The sequence below is a fragment of the Ambystoma mexicanum genome, chromosome 7p, assembly GCF_040938575.1.
Source record: "Ambystoma mexicanum isolate Mex_15411 chromosome 7p, UKY_AmexF1_1, whole genome shotgun sequence".
NCBI lineage: Eukaryota > Metazoa > Chordata > Amphibia > Caudata > Ambystomatidae > Ambystoma > Ambystoma mexicanum.
Window position 1 is genome coordinate 93,420,725 of NC_090939.1, and position 24,334 is coordinate 93,445,058.

The window sequence follows — 24,334 nt, forward strand, 5'->3', positions numbered from 1 at the left end:
TACCCTGTGTTTGAATGAACCGGTGTTATGAACAAAACACGATACCGCGGATACGGTTGCGATCACTTTTTGACAGTTCGGTCTACTAAATAAACGCGTATCCGTGACATGAAAAGCTACCGGGACGAAAACACACTTAGCACCTGAGATACCCAGAGGGAGTTGGAGGCAAAAATCACAGGTAGGTTTTAGGTTAGGCAGACAGTATCGGGAAACACTCAGAAACAGTTCAGAAGTCAAAGGGTCGGAGCCAGGTTTAGATGACACCGGAGGCCTGTGCCGAAGATCACACTGTTAGACAGTTCACGATTCTGTATAGCCCAAGAGTACTTGAATTTTGTCAATGTTAGGAAGCAAAAGTTATAAGAAGGAGGGAAGACAAGGACGAGTTTTGGAGATGAAGAAAAAGGGGGTTCACTCAGTTTCCTTGAGTAGAACACAGTACCTTGTTTTCACGATGCAGCAGGAGCCCTGGCAGTTGTTCCTGTTGGTTCCCCGCAGACCCACGATTCCTGGAGCTTCGTTATGAAGGAGGACGTCTGAAGGGGGTCTGCACCAAACAGGGATGAAGCCGGCAGCAGGGACAACAAAAAGGTGTGCTCCTTAAAAACAGGAGAGGCTCAGCAGGTGGCTATCCGGACTACTACAGAAGTGTGCAGCGATTTCGTCCACGGCAGAGATCTCTGGCTGAAGAAGATGAGCTAGTTATCCCCACCAGGCTCAAGGGAAGAAGTCTCCGGACTGGATCTTCTCTTAGTCGTCGAAGGGTAGATAGCTCAGGACTGCAGCAGGGTTTCGCCGGGACGGGATAGTTGCAGCAGCTGTCATTCTCTCCGCTTCTCTTTTGTAGTTCCAGAGGCGACTCTGACTTCTAGCCCAAGAGACCTGCCTTTTATGCGCAATAACCCCATTCACACAGCCTGGCTGTCAATCACGAAGCAGGGGGGTTGTCCAGCCGGGACACCCACCTCAGCCAATCATGGCAAAGTGCGACTTGGGTTTCCTAGGATACCCTGTGCAGGGGGTGACTACACCCCTCCCTCACATTCAGCCCACCTAGACACCCAGGTGCCTTGAGGAGGGCTTCTCTGCAGAAGCCCAGCAAAAAGACGGTGAACAAAGAAGGCAAACCTAGTTTGCCGAGCAAAGTAAAACACAAGAAGGACTTTAACAAAAAGAAATGGCAAATAAACCCAAACTGAGCCAAAAGAAAGACGATTTGGTCAAGCGTGTTTATGTTCGAGGCTAATATAATAGCCAAGAACAGTACCACGTTTATCTAATATAATCGCGGTAGAAAAGTTTGGGTAGATACCACTGCCACCAGCCAAGTCTAAATGTTAAAAGAGCAAAACAATGCTCAGGGAGGTACAGACAGAAAAGGGGTACAGATTAGCCCTTTCCAGTACTCCATGTAAGATGGGGTGTACTGGGTCTGTGGTCAAAATGACTATGTAAAGTAAATGGCAACTTTACCTTTCTCTGGGGGACAGTAGTCAGGCCCAGCGAAATGGAATCAGAGGGAAGTCTAAGAGACAACCCTGGGTTACTACACTAAAGGTGCTGTGTAACCCATACAAGAACAGGGGCACTTGGAGTGGTGTGCTCCAGTGCCCAAGATCACACAATGAGTAAAAACACATAGGCCAAAACACATGTAAGAGTGGAAAAAGGATGTACACTCTTACCAGGTGGAAAAAATAAACTCCAGAAATCCAGCAAAGCTGCTGGGGGACTCACTGGGTGAGGGAAATTAGCCCTAGAAGGAGAATTCTCCCTAACATCCCCCCCACACATATGCAAAGAAATGGGGGGGAACAGATGTTTGGTTGTTGGACTTTTCGACTCAGTAATTTCACACTGTTAGGCAGAATCCTGTGCAGTGCCCTTAGGGACCACTACACACAATTAAGACCACAGGTGGCAATACAAGTTTTACCTTTGGTACAAGCCTGTACTACTATGTTAGAGTGGTAGCAGTAGCGGAGCAGCCAGGCTTATCTCAAGAGTATATGAGCAGTAACAGAAATTACACAAAGGGACACAATTACTGTGGCTCAAGCAAACACTGACTCAAGGTTTCAGGTAAAAAATATAAGTACATTTATTTTTAAACCATTTGTTATTAACACAACACTTCTATTAAAATTTAAAACCACACGTTAAATACACTACCCCTGACCAATTCACTTTTTACGGTATAAATCAAGGTAAGTACCCTGTGTTGGAGAGAACCGGTGTTACGAAACAATACACGTTACCGTGAATACGATTGCGATCACTTTTTGACAGTTCGGTCTACTAAATAAACACGTATCTGTGGCAAGAAATGCTACCGGGGCAAAAACACACTTAGCACCTGAGATACCCAAAGAGAATTGGGGGCAAAAATCATAGGTAATATGTTAGATATGCAGGCAGAATCGAAGAACACTCATAGACAGAAATACAAGAGTCAAGAGGCCGGAGCCAGTGTCAATTGGAACCGGGTTCCTGTGTCGAGGATCACACGTCGGATAGTTCGGGATTCAAAGTTGCCAAGAGTACTTTAGATATTGTCAAATGTTCGGAAGCAAAAGTTATACGAAGGAGGGAAAAATAAGGGCAGGCCTTATAAGTGAGAAATAGGGATTTCACCCAAAATTCCTCAAGCAGGACACAGTACCTTTTCAAAGAAGAAGCTGGTGCCACGGCAGTTGTTCCTGGTAGTTTCCTGTAGACCCACGTTTCCTGGCTTTGGCATGAAGAAGGATGATGAAGGGGGTCTACACCACACAGGGATGAAGCCGGCAGCAGCGACGATGAATAAAAGGTGTGCTCCTTAAAAACAGGAGAGGCTCTTCAGGTGGCTATCCGGACCACTACAGCAGAGTGCAGCGATTTCGACCATGAAGGTGACCTCTGGCTGAAGAAGATGAGCTGGTTATCCCCACCAGGCTCAGGGGAAGAAGACTCCGGAATGGATCTCCTCTTAGTCATTGAAGGGTAGATAGCTCAGGACTGCAGCAGGGCTTCACCGGTATGGGATAGTTGCAGCAGTCAACCTCTCCTCCACTTCTCTCCGGTTCCTTGTAGTTCCAGTGGCGACTCTCTGACTTCCATCCGGAGAGACCTGTCTTTTATGCGAGAATCCCCCATTCACACAGCCTGGTTGTCAATCACACAGCAGGGGGGTTGTCCAGCCCGGACAACCACCTCAGCCAATCATGAAAAAGTGTGACTTAGGTTTCCTCGGATACCCTGTGCAGGGGGTGACTACACCGCTCCCTCACATTCAGCCCACCTAGACACCCAGGCGCCTTGAGGAGGGCTTCTTGGCTCAAGCCCGCCAAAAGACAGTGAACAAAGAAGGCATACCTGGTTTGCCGCTCAAAGTAAAACACAAGAAGGATTTCAACAAAAAGAAATGGTGAATAAACCGCACTGGAGCCAAACAAAAAAGTTTTTGGTCGAGCGGGTTTAAGTTCAAGGCTAACGCAAAAGCCTACAATATTACCACGGTTATATAAGATAACCGCGGTAGAAAATGAGGGTAGATACCACTGCCACCAGCCATGTCTAAATGTTAAAAGAGCGAAACAATGCTCTACGAGGTACAGATAAAAAGGGCTAAGAGTTAACCCTTCCAGTACTCCATGTAAAATGGGGTGTACTGGATCTGTGGTTAATTTGACTAGGTAAAGTTAATGGTAACTTTACCCTTTTCTGTGGGACGGTAGTCAGCCTCAGAAATGGAGTCGGTGGGAAGTCTGAACGACAACCCTGTGTCACTGCACAGACGGTGCTGTGTGACACACAAAAGAAGGGGGCTACTGAAGTGGTGTACTGCAGAGTCCACAATCACAAAAACAGGTAAAAACACATAGCAAGACACAAGTAAGAGTGGTGAAAAGTTCACACTCTTACCAAGTGGAAAGAAACACCTCCAGAGATCCAGCAAAGCTGCTGAGGGCCTCACTAGGTAAGGGAAATTAGCCATGAAATGAGAATTCTCCCTAACACACGCAGATCCCATTCTTCATCCCACACGTCACACAAGCCTTAAACAACGATTTATTTAGATCTGCTTTCCATGTTAAGCACCAATCTATAAACCTATCTGGTTTTGGATTGAAGTTGAAGTTTCTTTGTAGTTTTAAATTGAAGTTGAAGTTTCTCTCTAGGAGAAAAGACGAGAGGACTCCTGTCAGTACAATGGTCAGTTAGAATCTGAAGAGGCCCTCGAGGAGTGGAGCTAGATACTTAACGTCCCATTGGTTGGGGCTAAATGCACCCAAAAGGACTGGGATGGGCTACAAGAAAACAATCTCATTTTTATTTCAATCCAGTTAATTTGTATGAGAAACCTGTGATTACATGGATTACTGAATTCTCATGTGAACACAAAGATTCAAATTTTTTATATCTTTGAATGAATTTATTTTAGTAAACAACTCTTTTAATGAGCCACATTCAAGATGTACCAAATTATATTTATTATAAAAAAAATGTAGATCATTTGAGTACATAGCTTGGAATAACAGTATAATTACATTGTAAGAAGGAATTAACCTAAAAATAAGAACAATTACATACATATCATCTAGATGGGCAGCAAATCAACATTAGTTAACTTAATGAAACCTGTTATTCATTTGTCAATTTAATTATCAGGACTGTAAACAGTGGACCAGACGTTTTTTACTTTATACAACTTTATCATTTGTAATGTGCAGTGCATCCAGAAATAGTAATGGATGCTTTCTAAAGGCTAGTGTTGCATCACATTTTGTCTTTCCTTTAAAAGCCAGACGTTTTATGGAAAACTAAGCAGTTGAACTACAGCAAACAAAGCAAATCAAACCTTGCATCCCTGACTTGTTTGGACTCCATCCAAGTTTACAGTAACAGTTGATTTTAGTCTATAGATTAGTACAGTGAAACTTGTTTGCTCTTAACTTTGCATTCAGCAGCTTGAACACTCAAATGGTTTTAGAACAATGCTCGAATTTGAAAAAGTTCAAATATAATAAGGGAGATTTTTTTAAAACAATAGTGAAGGGAGCATATACTCAGAAGGACTGTTGCAGTTCATCCAAGCATTGATTATGTTTCTCTTTGCTGCTAAAGGGGTTGTATATCACATTCCGATGTTCTTCTCTATTCTTTTTCTGGTTTCTTTTCCACTTTAGAATCTGTAAAACAAAATGCAAACACGTGTTAAATCAACCTGACTACTAGAAATGTTTAAGCTAAATTATCTCATAGAAATACTTAGGCTTTAACACAGTCATAAAATAGTGTGATAAACATTAAGAGGAAATGATGGCAATTGCAAATTGACACCTATATTTTCCAGTGCTTTGGCCATGACCCCTCCCTCCTTTTTTTTCTTTTCCAAATCAAATCTATATATACATATAAAACGCTTAGGCAAGTTTCCGTACTCAGCTCATGCAATATATCAGTGTTAGGTTGCCCTCTGCTGTCCAAATAGCAAAGTGCACCACTGTCTGCCCTTCCACTTCAACAACAGCTATCTTTCAACAAACAGAATGAGCGCAGTTCTACGCGGTCACCTTCACCTGCCACTATTGTAAATATTCAGAATGATTTCAAGTTACTTCTTTACACCCCAACATCTCTTCACACAGGGCACGGCGGTTCCAGTGTCAATGTACAGTATATTACCAGCTCAACGTTTCAGTCTCTAAAGAGCAAAACGCTCTAGGACGAATGCCTCCTCACGAGCTAAAACTAAAAGTAGGTGCTGTAATTATTCTACTACACAATCTTATGCTATCACAGGTACTTTGCAATGGAACAAGGTTGAAAATTATGTGTTTACAAAGACACATCATAGAGGCCTCTGTAATCGATGGATTAAACTTAGATACTGTTCTCATACCACGCATACCTCTCATTCCATCTGACACAAATATGCCTTTGAAATTCAAAAGAAGACAGTTTCCTATACTTTTAGCCCTTTCAATGATCATCAAGAATTCACAGGGACCTACGGCCACATTCCTGGAAGCGATCAGTGGTAATTCCGATATTTAAGAAGGGGAACATAAGTGACCCTATGAATTACTGACCGATATTCACCTTTAAGATATGCTAGAACGGCGTATGTTATGCCAGGACATCTAGTTTTATTGATTTACAACAGTAAGAAAAACAACAGAACATTCCCCATGCCTCGTCTACTCATCCCAGCATCATTTTGATATATAACATTTTATTGTTTGAACAACAAATGAAACCAAATAATCATAGTTCACATTGCAAAGCCTAATGACATGAGTGGTTAACCAAAAGAGTAAGACAGCGAGACATATCATAAAGATTCAATGCGGCTGGTAACCCCAACTACCTCCATCCATTCCCCCACCCCACAAAATCTTTACTATCCCCCATTCTCCACCCATTTACCCCAGACCTTACTAAATTTGGTCGGACATCCCATTGCATTATACACTCTTCTTTCTAATGTCATGCAAATGTAAATCTCTGCCACCCAACTGGCCATCTGCTGGCAGCCCGGCACCCCCCAATTAACTGCTATCATTTTCTTAATTAGTCCCAGAGCCACGCTCAGAAAGACCTTTTCGTATTTAGTAAATCCTACCTCCCCCCAGACTCCAAGCAAGATCAATTTTGGGTCTCCAGATATCTCACATTCATTACTCTCGCAAGTTTACTTATATACACTTCTCCCACAATATCTGGATCTGCGGACATTCCCATAGGGTATGAAAAAATGTGCATCCCGGCCCCCTGCATCTCAAGCAACAATCATCAGCTCGCCCCCGGTCAAATAATTTTATGTGGGTGTAGTAGACCTGATTCAGAATCTTATAAGGTATCAGCCGAAGCTTGGTGTATATCCCTATCTCCCTATGGAACATCAACGCGTCTACCTATTCCTCAGATTCCATCGGATCCAGATCCACTTCCATTTTTGCCTGAGGCGAGTTAAATACTGGGTGCCAAAGGACAAAACAACTTGATACAATGAAGACATGACCTTTGTCTCATTTCGCCCAGCGGTGAGCATTGTGGGATTTTACTCAATGCTATGTACTGAGCCTTTATTGCATGCGACAACTGTAGGTATCTGGAATCGTCCCCCTCCCCACTCAGAGAAAATCTTTCCTATAGAGATTCAAAGGGAACAAGACGGCTGTTAGGCAAGATTGTGTACAGTACCCTTTAGGAGACTACAGAAACCTCGACCTCCTAGCAATAGGAACCCAACCTTTGGTATAAGTCTGTACTACACAGGCTGGTAGTGTGGTTGAGCAGCCAGGCTTATCTCAAGGGGGAAACAATAATACAATGGACCTCAACAAGTGACATTGGAGATTCTCTTATACAAACAACTTCAATGTTGCTAATATCACAAAATATATTTATTTATACACAACAATTTTTGTTCATACATCATGTCCCTTGATTAATAACGTATTCAACATCCACACGTGTATTCCACCATTCTCATTACTATTCAATCATACACTCATTAATGTACATCTTTACACTCTTATAGGTTATTCAAGAACCCTACAGCATCATACATTAAACAAATTCCTTGCACCTATATCAACTCTCAATGGGTGTTCAAAAAAACGAATCAAATAGCATTCTGCTTATTCAATGGTATCGACATATGTTTTGGTAGTCTAGTAGTAGCTATTGATTAAGCTGCAGTATTGGGCGACCTTCTTCAGGATGTGGGTAGGTTGTGGGTAGAACCTGCCCCAGTGTGTCATCTGGTGGGAGATGTCATCTAGCATATATTCAAAGACAAACAAATATTGCATCATATGATGACTCCAATCTCTAATTTAATCAACACATTTAACTTGTGTGTATACGTTCATTAATGCATATACTCGCTGGCACTCACCACCAATCGGCAATAGTGTAGGTAGTGTCAATGCTGGAATTTATTCTCAGCCCTCCTGGAGGAAAATTAACAGTGGCCTGAAAAATGAAGATGAGGCACAAAATGAGCCCCACTGTACAAGTCTAACAATGTAACTTGTTCGATGGGTCAAAGAGGTTCCCTTACTTGATCACACCGGTGGAGCCCCTTGGATCACAGTACGCTATAAATCACTCCCTGCTGGAAATCTAGAGAATGTGGGCTATGGACCATCACTGCTTGTCTACAGAAGAGACGAGGTAGCATGTTAAAAGTGGGGTCCTCCCCTTTACTGTCCTATCATGTTGCAAATAGTGTTAAGATGGATTTCTGAACTCTGACCTGGAGGGGTAGAGGTTCAGAAGGCCAACCTAGTTTCTTGGAACAGGGTAACCTCTGGACAATCCAGACCAATCAGTGTAGCTATGGCAGGCAGTCAAGACTAATGGCCTCATTACGACCCAGGCGGTAAGTTACCGCCTGGGTCGTACCCTTACCACCATGGTGTAAACTAGGTTTACACCATGGTGGATGGCGGATTTACCGCCCCATTCCAAGGTTCCAAGGTGAGTGGGGCGGTAAATCCCCATTTCCCATTTTACCCTTCCCCATTCCCATTTTTGCTCCATAGGGCATAATGGGAGTGGGGAAGGCGCTAATTACGCCACCGTAAATTACGGTGGCGTAATTAGCACCATGGTCCCTTAGCGCCATGGATTTTAACACCTGCAAAAAGCAGGCGTTAAAATCACCATGGCGCTAAGGGACCTTGTAATCAGGCGTTAAGGGTCGGCGCCGTTTACGGCGCCGTTAACCCCTTAACGCCTGACTCATAATGAGGCCCTAAATCTCAAGAGGGGGAAGGGTGACTGAAAGACCTCAATGAGCACACAAAGCAAGGACACTTACAAATTACTCCAGACAGGTGTTATATTAAAAATATAGACACATTTATTAGAAGGCCTTTGTAATATAGACCATAGCAAAGAATCACAATACTACTGAAGTAAACCAACACATCACAATCAACACAATATATATACATGACCAGGGGGGTCTAAGGGATTAAGAAGCACAAAATATGTAGACCACCTAGATGGGGAGGAAAACAGGCAGTGCAAGTAATCTTTAGACCCAGTTCCACATCAAGAATACACCTAACTAAGAGGCAGTCCAAGCCCTACGAAGAGAGGCGCCTTATGCTCAATAGTACATGCACGCGCTTGTTCCACTGGACAAAATAGGGTCTCTTCAAGGGTCACTAGCAGCTCAGGAAGGTGGATAAGGTCGATGAAGAACAAGTCCCCACTATTCAAGCTGGACCTCCACTTGCTGGCAGAGGCAGGTTGAGAGTGTGGGATGGAGTCGCTATTTCGCAATAGCTGTGGAAATGCAAGGGGCCCTTGGGGGCCACTTTGTGCGTAACAAAATGGACTCCTGCACTAGGGGCCACCGGTTGGGGTATGGACTACTCACCGGTCCGCGACGCAGGCAGACCCAGACTTCGCCAGTACAGTCCACTTCACTGGCAGGTTCGAATGCGACAATCAGGACATCTCGACCCTGTGTAGTTTCCGCGGTAGCAGGCTTCAGGGTCAAGGGGGTCACAAGTGCAGCGAACTTGCACAGGTCGTTGCCACAGCAGGGCAACACGGTAACCGCAGTTACTCCGGTCTGGGTGCACTCATCTCACTTCAGAGCTGGGAATGCAAAGTGTACGAAATTCGGTGTGAGGGTGCCGTGGACACAGAGCTTGCAGTATACCAAGTTTCGAGGGCTTCCTCGAAACCGCAGCGGTGACAGAACAAACGTCCTGCCTAAGCTGGTCAGCCCACTGGTTGGCCCAGGGACACTTCCGAAGAGGCTAACTTGCAGAGTTTGATGAAGGTGACGAGAATAGTTGGTCCCACTATTCCAATGGGTCGAAGCGCCTTCGCAGACCTTCTAGGACGATCAGATGCAGAGGGGTCTCGCAGGACGACAGCGGGCTCAGGGTGCCAAACCTTCCAGCGGGTCACCAGCGGTCCTCGACTCGGCTTCTTGTTGCAGGATACTTGGCTCCTTATCCTTTGTTTGTGTGAACTCAGGAGATCGACATGGTAGTGGTGTTTTCGGCCTCCTCTTCCCAAAGTTCGCTTCGCGCCAAAACAGAGAGGACTGTCACAACTCTCACCCAAAACCCCCTCTGGCAAACCCATTGGCCAGGTGTAGTCAGGACTCTGGCCTCTAGAGCCTGGCATCCTCTTCAAAAGCCCTTATGGGGCCAGCCCTGGCGCCTATGGCGCCAGGCTCATACACCATGAAAAACAATGTGCTTGGGAACTACTTTATTGTATTGTCAGCCAACATGGAGGCATCCACATAGCTTGGGTCCTAAGAACCAAGCTATGCGTTCTAGTGTTTTGGGTGTGGTAGCATAGGGACTACTTTACCTGGGCTATTTTGTTGGGGCTATTTAAACCACACCCGAGCAAGACAACACGCTTCACGTTACTTTGCAGCTTGCAACGTGACGCTCACCGTGTCCAGCTATTCCCTCGAACCTCGGAGAAGCAGATCCTGCAAGGAGACAAAATGAACATCATTAGCAGCAGCATCTTACCTGCAGTCTTCATCTTAAAACACTCACAGCTACTGAGAACAGCTTCCTCGAATCTGCACGCCTCCCGGACAGAACGACCTGAAAGAGGAAGATAGAGACAACATTAAAGAAAGCAGTAGAGACATTTACAAATTACGAACTGCTCAAAAGGCTTACCTGGCTGGTCGCCTCTCGGCTGGCACCACTCCGGACATTCCACTTGCGCTGAAGAACACCGTGCCCTACAATGAAGGAAAACAAAGGCAAGCCTTTGCAGCGCTGCGCATAGCACTTACTTACCGCATCATAGCGCTCTTAATGCGCCATCATTTACCAGCGGGGCTCAACCAAGCCAGTTCGCCGCGCTGAAGCTCTGCATACCTAAGGGAGAAAAAAGAGACATTTTAAACAAAGAAAGGCATGCAGGATATCAACAAAACTAAAGAACAGCAATAAGACCTACCTGAACAATATCAAACGGGCCGGCGTCAGTGAAGTAACTGGACCGCACTCTCCCAAGAAAGACAATGCTCCCCTGCAAAGAAGGCAGGAGGGAGAGCACGCCTAATTCTACCACAAAGTGAGGAGAGGGCGCCAGAGGGACTGAAATCATACGGGGGTGGAGGGAGGATACTTACCCCAGTCGGTCAGTCTTGAACACAGTCCTCCTGTATTTTCAGGCAGAACCTTCCCCGCAGACCACATCAGGGCAAAGCTGAGAAGCATACCAGCGAGTAACCCGGCTGGGTGGTGTCCCTGTGGATACCAGGTGAGCTTAACAGAACGGGAAGCCTACCACAACAAATCCACCTGGGCGCCATGGAGACATCAGAAATTGACCAATTGGCCCAATTACTAGGAGAGCTTCGTGCTGAGGTTCATTCTGCCGACAAGAGACTAATGCCCTCCGGAGAGACCTAATAGTGACCAAAGAACGCACTGAAGGGATTAGCAGGCAATACTTGCAATCACAGGCAGGACAGACGCCTCTACCTGGAAGCAATCCAACGATGCAAAACCCTGCCATACCACCCACTCCGTTACCCGGAACAGTGCCCCTGGCACCACCAGAAAGGTTCTCATGTGACCCACGGAAGTATGCGGCATTCATCAATCAGTGCCGCCTTCATTTTCTTTGTAGGCCTGGAGCATTTCCAAACGACCAAGCTTGGGTAGCTTTTGTCTTATCATACCTGAGTGGTAGTGCAGCAGATTGGTCGGTGCCGTTGGTAACCCATGACGATCCTTTATTTCATCACTTTGGGGGGTTCCAGAGAGAAATGGAAAAACATTTTGCTCGCCATACCCAGGAACAAGCAGTGGACAATGAACTCTTGTCCCTCCGACAAGGGAATCAGGACTTGTTAACGTACATTGCCACCTTCAACAGACTGGTTGCCGAAGCTAGGTGGCCAGAAAATAAAAGAACCACGTTATTTCATCGAGGCTTACGAGGCGAATTAAAGGACGTCTTAGCCCATGTGGTTGATCCACCCAGAGACTGTGCAGAATTCATAAATCTGGTCGCGCAGCTATACCACCGGTTGCAGGACCGAAAGGCAGACCGGTCTAAGACGGACCCTCGGACCGGGTATGTTCGACCAAATGAAAACACACCCCGTGTACCTGAAAATGCTGTAGAACCCATGCAGATTGGAGGAATACGGCCTCCATTAACAAAACAAGAGCGGGACAAAAGAAGACAACAACAGCTTTGTTTGTATTGTGGGAAACCAGGACATTTCCTGAAGGACTGTCCAGTAAAACCCTCAAGAAGAACAGTCGGGGCCACAGAGAAGGATGAAGCTAAGGAATCGGAAAACTACCAAGCTCGACAAACGTAGAGGTCAGTTTGTCGAGTGAGAAGAAAGAGTTGCTGACCTAGCACTTTGCAATACCATTGATCTTAATTAACCACCAACAGTCGTCAAGAATGCATGCCGTTGAAGCATACATCGATAGTGGAGCAGTTCAAAATTATATTGATCAAGAACTGGCAGCAGAGATGGGGCTTCCTTTGTGTTCTAAGCCAACTATGGACAAGGTAACCACCGTGGATGGGACAGAAATCGCTTCCGGACCAGTAACCCAGGGCATGCCAGTTTCCCCATAGGAAGTGAGTGAAAGCCCAGAGGAGTGCGGCTGAGGGCTGCGCTTCTCTGGCAAAGGTTAGATCAGGGTTTAGAACAGCAGCAAAAAGTTTGGGGGTTGACACATGGAGGGAAAATTACATTCAAATATGAAATCTTTCCTAACAAATAGTATATTGGAATGTTAGGAAATGGGCATTTTACTCACCCACTTTCGTATCTTGTTTCCGAAGGTTCTGACGGTGATGAGTATTTCACTGATCTCGTCGTCTGTTGACCTTTAGTTTAACCGCACGTCAAATGACATCTAATTGATGCGAGATTGTCTACAGAAAGTAAAAATGAAGTCCCCATTAGTGGACGTGTATCAGCCTATAACGGACATCCGAGCCTAGCAGAGTTCTAGGCACATACCGCTACACACTCTGTCTTGTAAAAACAGGACTGCGCGCCCGTCATAATCAGCAGCAAATACTGTGTTGGAGCTACGGCAAACCCTGACGCAAGCACAACCCGGCGTGAGCTAGCTCAAGTTTGCCGTATTTTAGTGGCCCGGGTCATTTATCATGGATTACATTCCCACATGCATGCAGACTGAAAATTTATATCGTGTGCATAGTACCTACGGTTCAGGACATCGGACAAGAGCCTTGCATGCGTCCGTACAGGCAACATGCAAAAGCATAGAACGCCCGTGAGGAAGTGGGCGTGGCTATATTCTGCCTAATATGCGGGAACATAGAGGAAGGACTGCTCGGAGTGCAGTATGGGAGCCGTAGTGCCCCCAAATCTGCTACACACAATGCCTAATGTACCTGAACGCTGGGAAATTGCAATATAGGCTGTGTAGTGGGGAAAACTGCACATTCACAAATGTATAAGCTAGCAAAGCAAACTCCTGGAGCGGGTACTGGACCATGACCCGCCACCTTAAGTGGCAGCAAAAAAACATGTTTCTGCCTATGAAATGAAGGCACAGGCAGTCCCAATGCAGGGCATGCCAAAGATAAATCACACATCGACACGGGTGTACAGGAGGACACCTACAGATGGATGTAGTGCTGTCCTACAGTGTAGGCTTCAGGTACATCATGGCCAGTGTATAGGGTGCCGCAAAAAAGGGCTGGCACGGTCAGGGAAAGCACTGGCACCGATGGAATGTGAGACCCCTTGTTGGTGAACTCAATGCCATTGGATTTAGTGAAACTACATGATGGGTGGAACGGGGGTAAATCCCACATATTAACGTCCCAATGTGGTCAGGCGGTACCTGGAGTTATCCGGTCACCAGCTTGTTCCATTCGATGGAAATGTTGAGACCATTTTTCACGGTGTCCAGAGAATGGATCCATCTTTGTTCTACCCGATGTAACATTGTCGACATGTCTCCTCCTCGGGTTGGCATTTTTATGGTCTGTAATACAAACCATTTAATCTCTGTGTCAGTGTGTCCCATTTTCTCGAAATGTGCCACTAACGGTTTGTCTCGTACTTTATTTCTAATACATGAGCAGTGTTCCGAGATTCTTTGGCGCACCTCTCAAGTGGTTTTTCCAACATACAATAAGTTACACAGGCACAAAATTACACAGATGGCATTTTTGCTAAGACAGTTTGCGTGGCCTTTCAATAGCCACTTTTTGTTGTTCCCATATTCAAATGTTTTCCTTGTTCCCGTGAAAGGGCACGCAACACAGTGGCCACATTTATAGTGTCCTGTAATGGGTGTTAAACCCCATTGATTCCTCACCGTATGGTTAGATTCGGTTTTCTGTGTATGTGTGGACCAATTGCTGTCGTAGGTTCATGTTGCGTTTAAAGGCAAAACATGGGCCTGTTGGCCAGACTGCCTGCTTGTCTAAGTGCCAGTTTTTATTAATACTTTTTTTAAGTGCATTGCTAATTAGTGAGAAGGTGGATACACAGATCAGTCTGTCGTTTTTCGCCTTCTCTTTTGTGGCTAGGCAAGTTTCACGGTGAGTATTAAGGGCACGTTCGTAACGTTGCTTCACCAGTTTTTTAGGGTATCCCCTTATCAATCAATCTGTCCTGTAGTTTGGATGAGTGGTTCACAAACTCTGCCTTGTCGGGGCAGTTCCTTCTGATGCGAAGGAACTGCACCGTGACTGCTGGATGTTAGGACTGATTTTCTATGCTCTGGCCTGGTGGACAGATTTATAGAAGGCCAACCTATATTGTGACAAGGACAACTCTGGGAAGCTGTAGCCAAATCAGTTTAGGTAGGAGTGACAGGCGGTCTAGGCTAAGATCTTCAGAGGTGGTGAGCTTGTAAAGGGTCCACAATGAGGTCACTCAATGGGAGTCACAAATTGCACTTAGACAGGATGAAAATACAGTTATTTAATTATGGCCAAAACACACTATAAGAAAATGAATACAAGCAGGTAGGCTTATCACAGAATATTATCAAACTAAATACCTATATACATTCACCAGGTTATAATGCACAATGCAAATGAAATACTCCTGTAAAGAAATGGATAGGTAGGAAGGAAGGAAGGAACTCCTGCAAATGAATGGATAGGCAAGTATTATACCCCAAAAGGTCCCTAGCTAAAATTGTCCAGCCCTAAATTGCCTGGGGCCTTGTGCCCTATTGTTCAGGATACAGTTCCACAGAACTTAGGATGCAGGAAACATTGCAGGTAGGGTTTCTGGGGTCCAGTGAAGGGTTCTTAGAGTTAGGGTTCAATGTAGACCAGTGCCCGAAATGATCCCCAACAGTCAAAAGTCTTGCTAAGACAAGTAACGGCAAAGCCTATAGTGTTAGAAATTGGATTATTATAAGCCCATTGACTTATAATGGGAGTATAGGGGTAGGTTAAAAGCTCTGTAACGTACCCCCTTTACTCCGAATCTTCCCAAGTTTTGGTGGGACAAAGGAAGGGTGTCCTGGGTTGCTTTCCCGCCGAAATCTGCGGGCCACGATTTTCAGGGGTTGCAGGTGCAAAGACTCTCGGTCAAGAAATGCAAAAACAAACGATGTAGCACCCCTCTCAGGACTGGACACATGTCAGGTAAGCAGGTTTCAGACGGTGCACGCCGCGCACATCGATGCAACAGGACTCAGTAGCCGCAGTAGGACTTTCCGGTCTTTCTCAGGTCCCCTTTGTGCTAGGATGCAGAAATTCTGCAGAGGGTGTCGTTGCCGTGGCAGCCGAGGGTGTGCCAAGTTTCAGGCAGAAACTCTGAACAGCGACGAAGTTAGCACGGTAGCCCAAAAACAAAGCCGGTCAGCCAAAGGACAGTTCCAGGGCACTTCCGAAGGCAGTTTTTGTGCTGGGATCCGAGCAGACGTCGGAAATGGATGGTCCCTCCACTCCAAGGGTCGTGGCACTTTCACAGGGATACTAAAGATCACAAGACAGACCGGGCCCACCAGGGCTGCAGCAGAAGTTGGTTTCCAGGCCTCTTTCAGTCAGGTTTCAGGTTTCTTCGCGGGTCTCTCAGCTGGACAGGATTCTTGGCTCCTTCAGGGTTCTCCAGGATCTCTGAAGAATGCATGCAGGGGTCCTCTTCTTATCCTAAAAGCCAGGTAGGAGCTGAAACCACATCCTGCTTGAAAACGCACGAAACCCTCCAGTAGCCTGCCAGAAGCTGCTGCTTTCCCAGGCACTGGAAGTCCTTATAAGGATCTTCCTGGACTCTGAGGCCAGGAAGAAGGCTAAACATCATGATGGAAAGAGAACAGGCGAGAAATCTCGTGGCCCAGCCATGTTTGACCAGTAGCCACAGTCAGTAGCCAAACATGGTAAACGTAGTAAAGCTAAAACGAAATTCCCCAAAAAGTGGGGAAAAGTCACTGCTGTGAGTGTTAGTCGAGGGCAAAACAAATTTTGCACCCCATTGCAATGCAGTGTAAACTGCTCTGCGCAATGATAAAAAGTTACCACAAGTGATACAAAAGTAAGCACAAGTAGCAACTTAGTAACATGACTAAGGGAAACACTGTTTTACAGTACTGATAGCCTGAAGGACATATCAGTTTCCCCATAACATGTGAGCAAAGGCCAGTGCAGTGAAGCTTAATGCTTCACTGTACTGCAAAAAGGTCAGATTCAAAAATAAAAGCAAAAGGTTTGGGGGTTGCTTAAAGATGGAAAGAAAGGTGCAGTAAAGAGCATCTTTCCTAACACTGGAAGCCAGTCGAAACGTGTCGCCCAGAAGCAGGGACACCTTTACGCCATACTGCTCGACACCCGGAGCTGAGAAAGCTCCACCATGGCAAAGAACATTTGACATCAACCGCTTTGTCCTGCCAGAGACAGTCGAGGTCACGGGCTACTGAGGAAAGTCCGCCAGTGGGTTTCCCACCACAAAAGCCGACAAAGATGTCCCGAGGCCACTAATAAAGTGAAGATCCGATGTCCAGCCCGTGGTCGAGTCCCGATCGCCAAAGCTATCCCAAGGTATGTGCTGCGGCTGTAGCACCGACAGGCCAAAGGGTGCCGACCGCGATCCCCGACATCCGATGCCCACTGCCGGGCCTGCATCCATCCCTGCCGAAAGTCTTTCAAGTCCAGAGTCTTACTTGCGGCACTGAACACTTTGCTTCGAAGTCTAACACACGCCTCACCTTCTCAGGACTTCCACCATCGAGGAAACAATCGTCGAAGAGCACTGCAAAGGTCGAAGCTGCTGTATCGATGCCAGTGTTCCACTTTTCTTTGAAGTTCTCGATGCCCATTGGCTCCTGCTTGAAAGGGTGTCCACCCTCGAAGGATGGTTGAACTTTTTAACCAAGAAGCAAGCGTATTGAGCATTTATGGACTGGGCTTGTTAATTCTCTTATTACAGGTTGTCGAGTTGGGGGGATTCTCCTTCAGAATTGTGCATCTATATCCAAAGAAAGCATTCTGCCATTGCTTAACCTTAACCTGCCTTCCTTCCTTATTATCTATGCTGATACACCTTACTGAATGATTTGCATACTCTATTATAACTGCCAGCAGTCGATGCATTTTATAGGAATCTAAAGCGTAGGGCCTCATCACGAGTTGGGTGGTAACGCTGGCGCTAATAGCGCTGGCGCTATCTGCCCTACCACCAAACCCACCGGCGCTATTAGCGCCGGATCGTGGGTTTGGCAGATTTGGAAATCCCCATTCCCCATTGAGCCCATTCGGGAATGCCCCATTCCCCATTGGGCTCAATGGGGAAATTTTGCGCTCATACCTCCGGCGGGAAATCTGCCGGCGGTATGAGCATGAATTTTTGGCGGATTTCCCCCCAGCTCAGAGCTGGGGAGAAATCCGCCGAAGCCCTGATTTTGCAGACCCTTAAATCCGGCAGTAACAGCGCTACCACCGGATTTAAGGGTTACCGCCAAACTCGTGATGAGGCCTTGAGTGTGGTACCACATAGAATTGTATAGATTTGTCATTATAGAATTACCAGAGTAAAAAGTGTGTTATTGCATTGTGTATATATCTCGGAACCTTATTTTTATATAAAGAACTGTGCTAGCACATTCCTTTGTGTGGGCTTGGGATTTCACTGTACTTAAGAACCAGCCCGCATCACCTCCTGAGAGCTTAAGCCTTAGTTGCTCGTCCATAGCTATCATATAGAGAACCTTGGGTAGGGTGCTCTGTGTTTCTACACTATCATATAGGGGGCAGAAATACAGATACCCCCTCCAGTCTTTACATGGGCACATTATAAATAGTCAATAAACAAATAAATAAATAAAAGGACCCCCAGGTTAGAATGAGAACCCCAATAAAACGTGCACTCTCCACTTATATGGGCACCATCAAAGTTACAGATGTTTTAAGACCTTTATTGACTGCTGAACCCTCCTCAAAATCAATCTCTAGTAATCAAAACCATGTTAACTCTTGTAATTTATTAAAACCTCTTTGACTAACTCCACTCTTGACTTGACATCTGATACTCAAAATCCTGTTACCTCTTGTTTCAGGGACGAAGATAAAAGGACCAAGATCCTGCTTTCGAAAAGAAGAATCCTCCGCAAACGCGAGCCTCAGATGTGAGAACGTCTTGGAGGCGCAGTGCTGCACTGCAGAGCCAGCTGTAACGTGGAGTTCAGAGAGAGGAGAGAAGGATGTCGGAAGGCCAGCACTGAGATTGGTGGAACAGCCACAACTGAGACTGGGACGGAAGGACTGTCTCATCTGGTGTCTGCAGCCGTGGTGGGCATGGGGCCGACGAGCAGACGCCGAAACCAGGGATATACAGAGGAACAAGTAGACTACTCTGCATACGAGGACATAGATTGCAGGGACGGGAAGCATACGCTGATTTACCGGAGAAGCACAAAGGGAAATCGTCCTGCTTATACGCCATCCCACTGGAGCAGACCCATGACGCTGGAGAAGGTACCAGGATTGCCCAGGGTTTGGGAGGTGTAAGGGCGGCATGGTATGACAAGTATGACACTGACACAAGAGGTATAAGTTTCAAAACCTTTATTCAATTTTTGGGGTTTGGAAAAACTCATTCTTTGCCCTATAGCTATGATGGGAGTAGTCTCTACCATCAAATAATAAAGAAAACACAGTCCTAGTCAGACTCTGTCAAACCAAAAATGGCATATACTAACAAAACCTAATGCCTGTCCTATCTCTTATACAAAACATGTGTAAAGGGGAATATATATGCACAGGAAAATCAGTATTATAGCATAAAGGATCACAGTGGCTGAGCCAGCTCTCCTCCCCACGTTGGACAGCACGGAGTAAGGCGGCCCCCATAGACAGTATGACACACTCTGGCTCAGGTTCGCAAAACAAAAGCAGTTCAAAACGTGGATCGAGGCCCGCCTGGCCTTCCACGTTAAAGTCACTTATTCCAGCGTTCCAAAATTTCTCTCACAATTCAACAAAAAGTTCACGTAGGTCACCCTCCATCGGGTTCAGACCTCTCAAAGCCTTAACAGTTCACATAGGTCTCCCTGAGCCGGGCACGGACCTCTCCATCACAGCACTTGCAGGGGTTCCCTTCCCCAAGCTTAATTCACATTTGTCAGGGGGTTCCCTTCCCCTCACTTATCACACTTCTGGTCTCCCTCAATCGAGCTCTTCACAGATGTTGTAGACTTTCAAATATGCAAGGCTTTTTCTATAGACCTCCACAGAACCACTTCGGCATTCTTGTTAGCTCACACTCACATGTTATTTGCCCCAGTGTCTCTTGGTCTTGGTAGTTCAATAACGTAAGCACAAAAAACATTTAAAGAAATCTTTCTCTTAAACATTCACCTTTTCACTTCCCCTTTTGCTGGGTTTATCTTGACCATTATGCATTTCGGAGTTCGTTCACTTTGCAGCTTTATAACAAAACACTTCACATTTTTCTGAGACTTTCGAGTGGGCTACTTCCTTTCGCAAGACCACTCTGCTACTATGTATCACTGGCTTCACAGTTATCAGTCACTTAAATGTTCATCAGTGGTTAGCTTTCTTTCACATCTCACCAGCATGTGAGATAAACTGTTGTTGCAGCTTCAATCTTGTCACAAACCAGCCTTTCATGTCTTTCACTAACTCACTGGTTGTGCACGTTCCTTTCTTGTTTATGCGGCTTTGATTCACGAGTCAAGGTTAATACCTCAGGCTTGGCCTGGCCTCCCCAACTCTGTTGTTCAACCAGGAGAGTCGGTGGTGTCCTTCAAGCACAATGCAGGTTTCTTCTTGTTTGCGATTTGACTTTCTGCACGTCTCCTTCACGGCTTCTCTAAGGTAATGACCTCCTGCAGGGATCTTCAGGGTTTCTCTACCCTTTGCTCTAGTCCTTCGATCGGTCGTCCTGCTCCAGTAGATTCGGCTTTGCCCCGTCCCCCGCCCCAGAAGATCTGCTCTGTCTCGTATTACACCTTGCTCAGAGTGTGTCTCTATGTTCTATCTTTTATCCGTGTGGAGAGAGCTAATGGGTATCAGATGTATGTGATTAAAGTCAAGTGCTTGACATGCCTGACCCGACTAGCGGGACATGTCCAATGAGATATGTAAGGTTTAGCCTCTTTATTCTCAGTCGCTGTCTTCCTCGACCCAGTATTTGTGCAGAACGGGGGGAGTTGGGACATTGGAGAATCCTATAAAATAGGATCAGGCATGTGTACAGGAAAGGGGGGGAATACTGCGCCTCACCATCGATTGCCTCACCCTCACCCCCACTCCCTGAAGACCCCATACCAAGGTGATCCACCCACACTGGTCCATCCCAGGGTCTGGATCCAAAGGAAATGGCTGTGCCCTGGTCACCTGAAAGAGAGATTCGCAGGGACTAGTAGGTGAGACACCCTCTAGGTTCTCTCTGAGGCAGGTGGAAGAATGAAAGCAAGAAGACAAGGCAGGTTGCGGGATTCACGAAAACCTAAGTATTGAACATCGGTTAGGGAGACTGAGAAACCCTAGCAACAAGAGGGCTAAGAGAGCTCCAACCCCATATCAGGGTCATAGAGGTCTGTAGAGAAAGAAAGAAGGAGAACGGTTATGGGAGCCTGAGATACCCGATGAGTATAAACCTACAGAGGGGTCGCGTACACTCACCAGAGCTAAGAGCTAAAACGAGCATTACCAATATCCCAGAGAGATAAATCAGACATTGGAACAGAGGAACCCAAGGAAGACTGAGGGGCCCAATAGACAAAGTGAAAAGCAGATCCAAAGGTAAGTACCGAAATACCCAAGCCGTGAACCAAGTAGGGAAAGACTCACCTAAATTGTGGAGGAGGGTCAGGGAAATATCCATCCATTTTAAGAAACTTGGCCATTTTGTGTTTACAGGAAATTGAGACTTTCTTTATTGCAATTTGGGAAACTTTGGAGGAGCTTTAAGATAGACTGACACAAACTGTTGTTTTCTTTGAGACAATATTTCTGTTAATTTCTAACATTTAGATTAATTTTAACTTACATTTTTTTATGGATTTCAAAGAATTGATTTTCCTTTGAAAAGAACGGTTATTTACTTCCAAAACCAATGGAATCAGACTCGGGAGGAAATCTTGGGGGAACCAGAGACACTTTTGGGGAGAACCAAGAGTATGGGATACACAACCTATATTCTTTGACGTTTTATTGAGTGGCAGTTTAGGAGACGGATTTCGAGCCAGGACTACTGACGAGCACCGTAGTTTAGTTTTGTTAGGAAGGGAACTCCCTTTAGCATTAGGGTTAGAGAGCATTCTCAACAGTATTTATTTAAATAATAAGAAAAAAAACAGCAATGTCCTAGTACGACTCCTCCTTCTGGTTTGCCAGAGGGCCCGTCACTGACCCACCATGGATTCCCCTCGAGTGCTGCAGCTCGTCTCCTTGAAGCAGAGAAGCAGAGGTACACGAAACAAACAAAAAAATGAAATACGGATGTAGGCAATTGGTGTGCCTTTTGATTGACTTGTAAACCAGACAAGTTGTGCGTTGTGAAGCGCTAACACACAGGAACGCCACCTGCCACCTGAGGAAAGCATCAGCCAATTCGGAACAGAAAAGCTCTGTTTCATGCCCCGTTAATTCCTGAGGTTTTAAATGCGTTGTAAGTCCGCTGAAATTAATGGTGGGTACATAACCAAATAACACTTGCAGGCTAAGTATCCATCCTCATATGCCATCTCCTATCTTAAACCGTCATTCCCATGGCAACAATTTATGCTTATAGGTGTTGGAGGTGGCGTGTGACCCCAGCCCCCCCCGTGCACACAATCACACGCACACGCAGTCACACAAGGACAGATGCGGGACGCGTGTTGATGGTACGGGTCCCGGCTGCAACTGGCAACCGGGACCTCATTTATTCAACAACGCATGCGCGAGCCATAACGAGGCTTGGGCATGCTCACATAACTTGCGTACTTCGCAACAATAAGCAGTGCTTATAGCTATAAGCATTAGCCAAAACTAAAAGGAACCTGTGACTGGCACACTGAAGCATGCAGCACACTACTTACAGGGTTTTTCAAAAACATAATCAGCGATGATCCTCAGTCAGTGGTCTGAGTGAACGCCAGACTGCTGATATATATTTTTTTAAACCCTGGAAGTGGCATGCTGCGCTTCACTTGTTGGCGAGCCACTGACAGTTTTCTTTTTACATCATGGCTCTGCGTGAGGCATGGGAGGCGCGCTGGGCACCAGGGAGTGGCCATGAGGGGCAACCACCACCCCCACTCGTACAACCTCCCTGGCTCTGTCCCTGACTCTGAGCATGCCCATTGGCTATGCAACTATATTTGAACTTAGGAGATTTGCTGTGCCAAAGGCTCTGATACCATCACCGAAGGGCTGCCGCCCATAAGTATGGAGGAAAGGGAACTGGACGGGCGGGTAGATTTAGTGCATAACACTTGCCCCCTGTGTCTTTGGAATCATGGCTGTCCATCATAGCTAAGCCTTCTGCGAAATTGCCAGGATTAAAACAAGCTTTAAGAGCATAAAATAGGCGCAGTAGCATTTGATATGAGTTTGCGGAGGCATGATCTAAGCAAGATGTAGGGAAGAGAGGGGGAGGCAGATAAAAGAATATCTGACCTCGAAGATGCCACAACTCCATTATGTGAGGAGGTCCAGGCCCTGGTCAAATAAACGCAACTGTTGGAGGCCCGAATGGATGATGCAGAAGGGAGGGAAAGAAGGAATAATATATGAATTAACAGCCTCCTGGAAAAGATTGAAGGCCCCTCCATGGAGCTATATCTGGAGGGATGGATCAAGGACTGGGCTAGCTCCCACTCGCTTTCAAACTTTTTCTTCATAGAAAGAGTGCAGAGAGTGCCGGGCAGAGCACCATTGCTAGGAGGCTTTCCAAAGCAAGTGATATCAAAGTTATTTAGGGACAGGGATTTCCTCCTCCATGCGGCTCAAAAGAAAGGTGTACTGGAAGTCAATGGAGCAAGAGTTGCCATCTTCCCCAACTTTACAAAAGCAGTCCAAAGAGCCAGACAATCGTTCAATGGGGTAAGAAAACAACTGTAGGGGCGGGCCCCTAATCAACTTAACCAAAAGCGGCCCCACCACCGGAGGAACAAGTGCACGTTTTGAATGTAAAGCAAATGTATTGTACAATCATACGGTGAGCAGCTAGATGACTCTTTTGAGCCAAACTAACTTAAGTCTTACTGAACTACATAATCTGACACATTATATACATTGCTGCAACAGTTAAAACACTCCCATATATTTTATTCCAATACTCCCACTACACATGATGGGACAAACCTATTACAAGGAAATCCCATCTTTCTCCAATTCTTCCATTATCATTGCCCACTTGTTATCGTAACTACCATCTTCAGATTGTATTCATAGCACTCCCCTTCTTTGGATTCGTCGGTGGTAAGTCATGACCTCAAGAAACAGTTAAACATTTGTGTGCAAACATAATTTATTACTAGTAACAACTGGCCTGAGCCCTTTAACCTTAATTCTAATTGCACATAGTCTGCAAGGATATTTCAACAACATGAGGAAAGTAGAAAAAACAAGTTCCCTTTGAACTGGTGATAGCCATCTCATCCACCCAAACTTTTACTGCCATCCCAGAACATTCTAATCTAAATTACTACCATTTCAATAAGCACTGCACATCTGGGAATACAATTTAAATTCCTAGGTTATCGATCACTTTAGCCTGGGGTGCTATTTCACCCCATGTTTATTGCTCGTCTACACAAATCGCTTGGTCCCTCTGCAACCTTTAATGCGCTTAAAGAAATGAAATCTGTTTCTTGTGGAACTACCATTACGTCCTGTTCAACGACTGACAATCTGC

At 45.8% G+C, this 24,334-nt stretch overlaps 1 protein-coding gene across 1 annotated transcript in view; it reads right to left on the reverse strand.

Moving 5' to 3' along the window:
- Positions 1–4,594: 4,594 nt before the first annotated feature.
- Positions 4,595–24,334, reverse strand: part of LOC138526509 (potassium/sodium hyperpolarization-activated cyclic nucleotide-gated channel 2-like) — a 359,156-nt gene continuing 339,416 nt past the window's right edge. Inside the window, exon 3 of the mRNA XM_069637324.1 lies at positions 4,595–5,174. Coding sequence (XP_069493425.1) covers positions 5,140–5,174 — 35 coding nt within the window. The 3' untranslated portion in view covers positions 4,595–5,139. The remainder of the gene's footprint in view (positions 5,175–24,334) is intronic.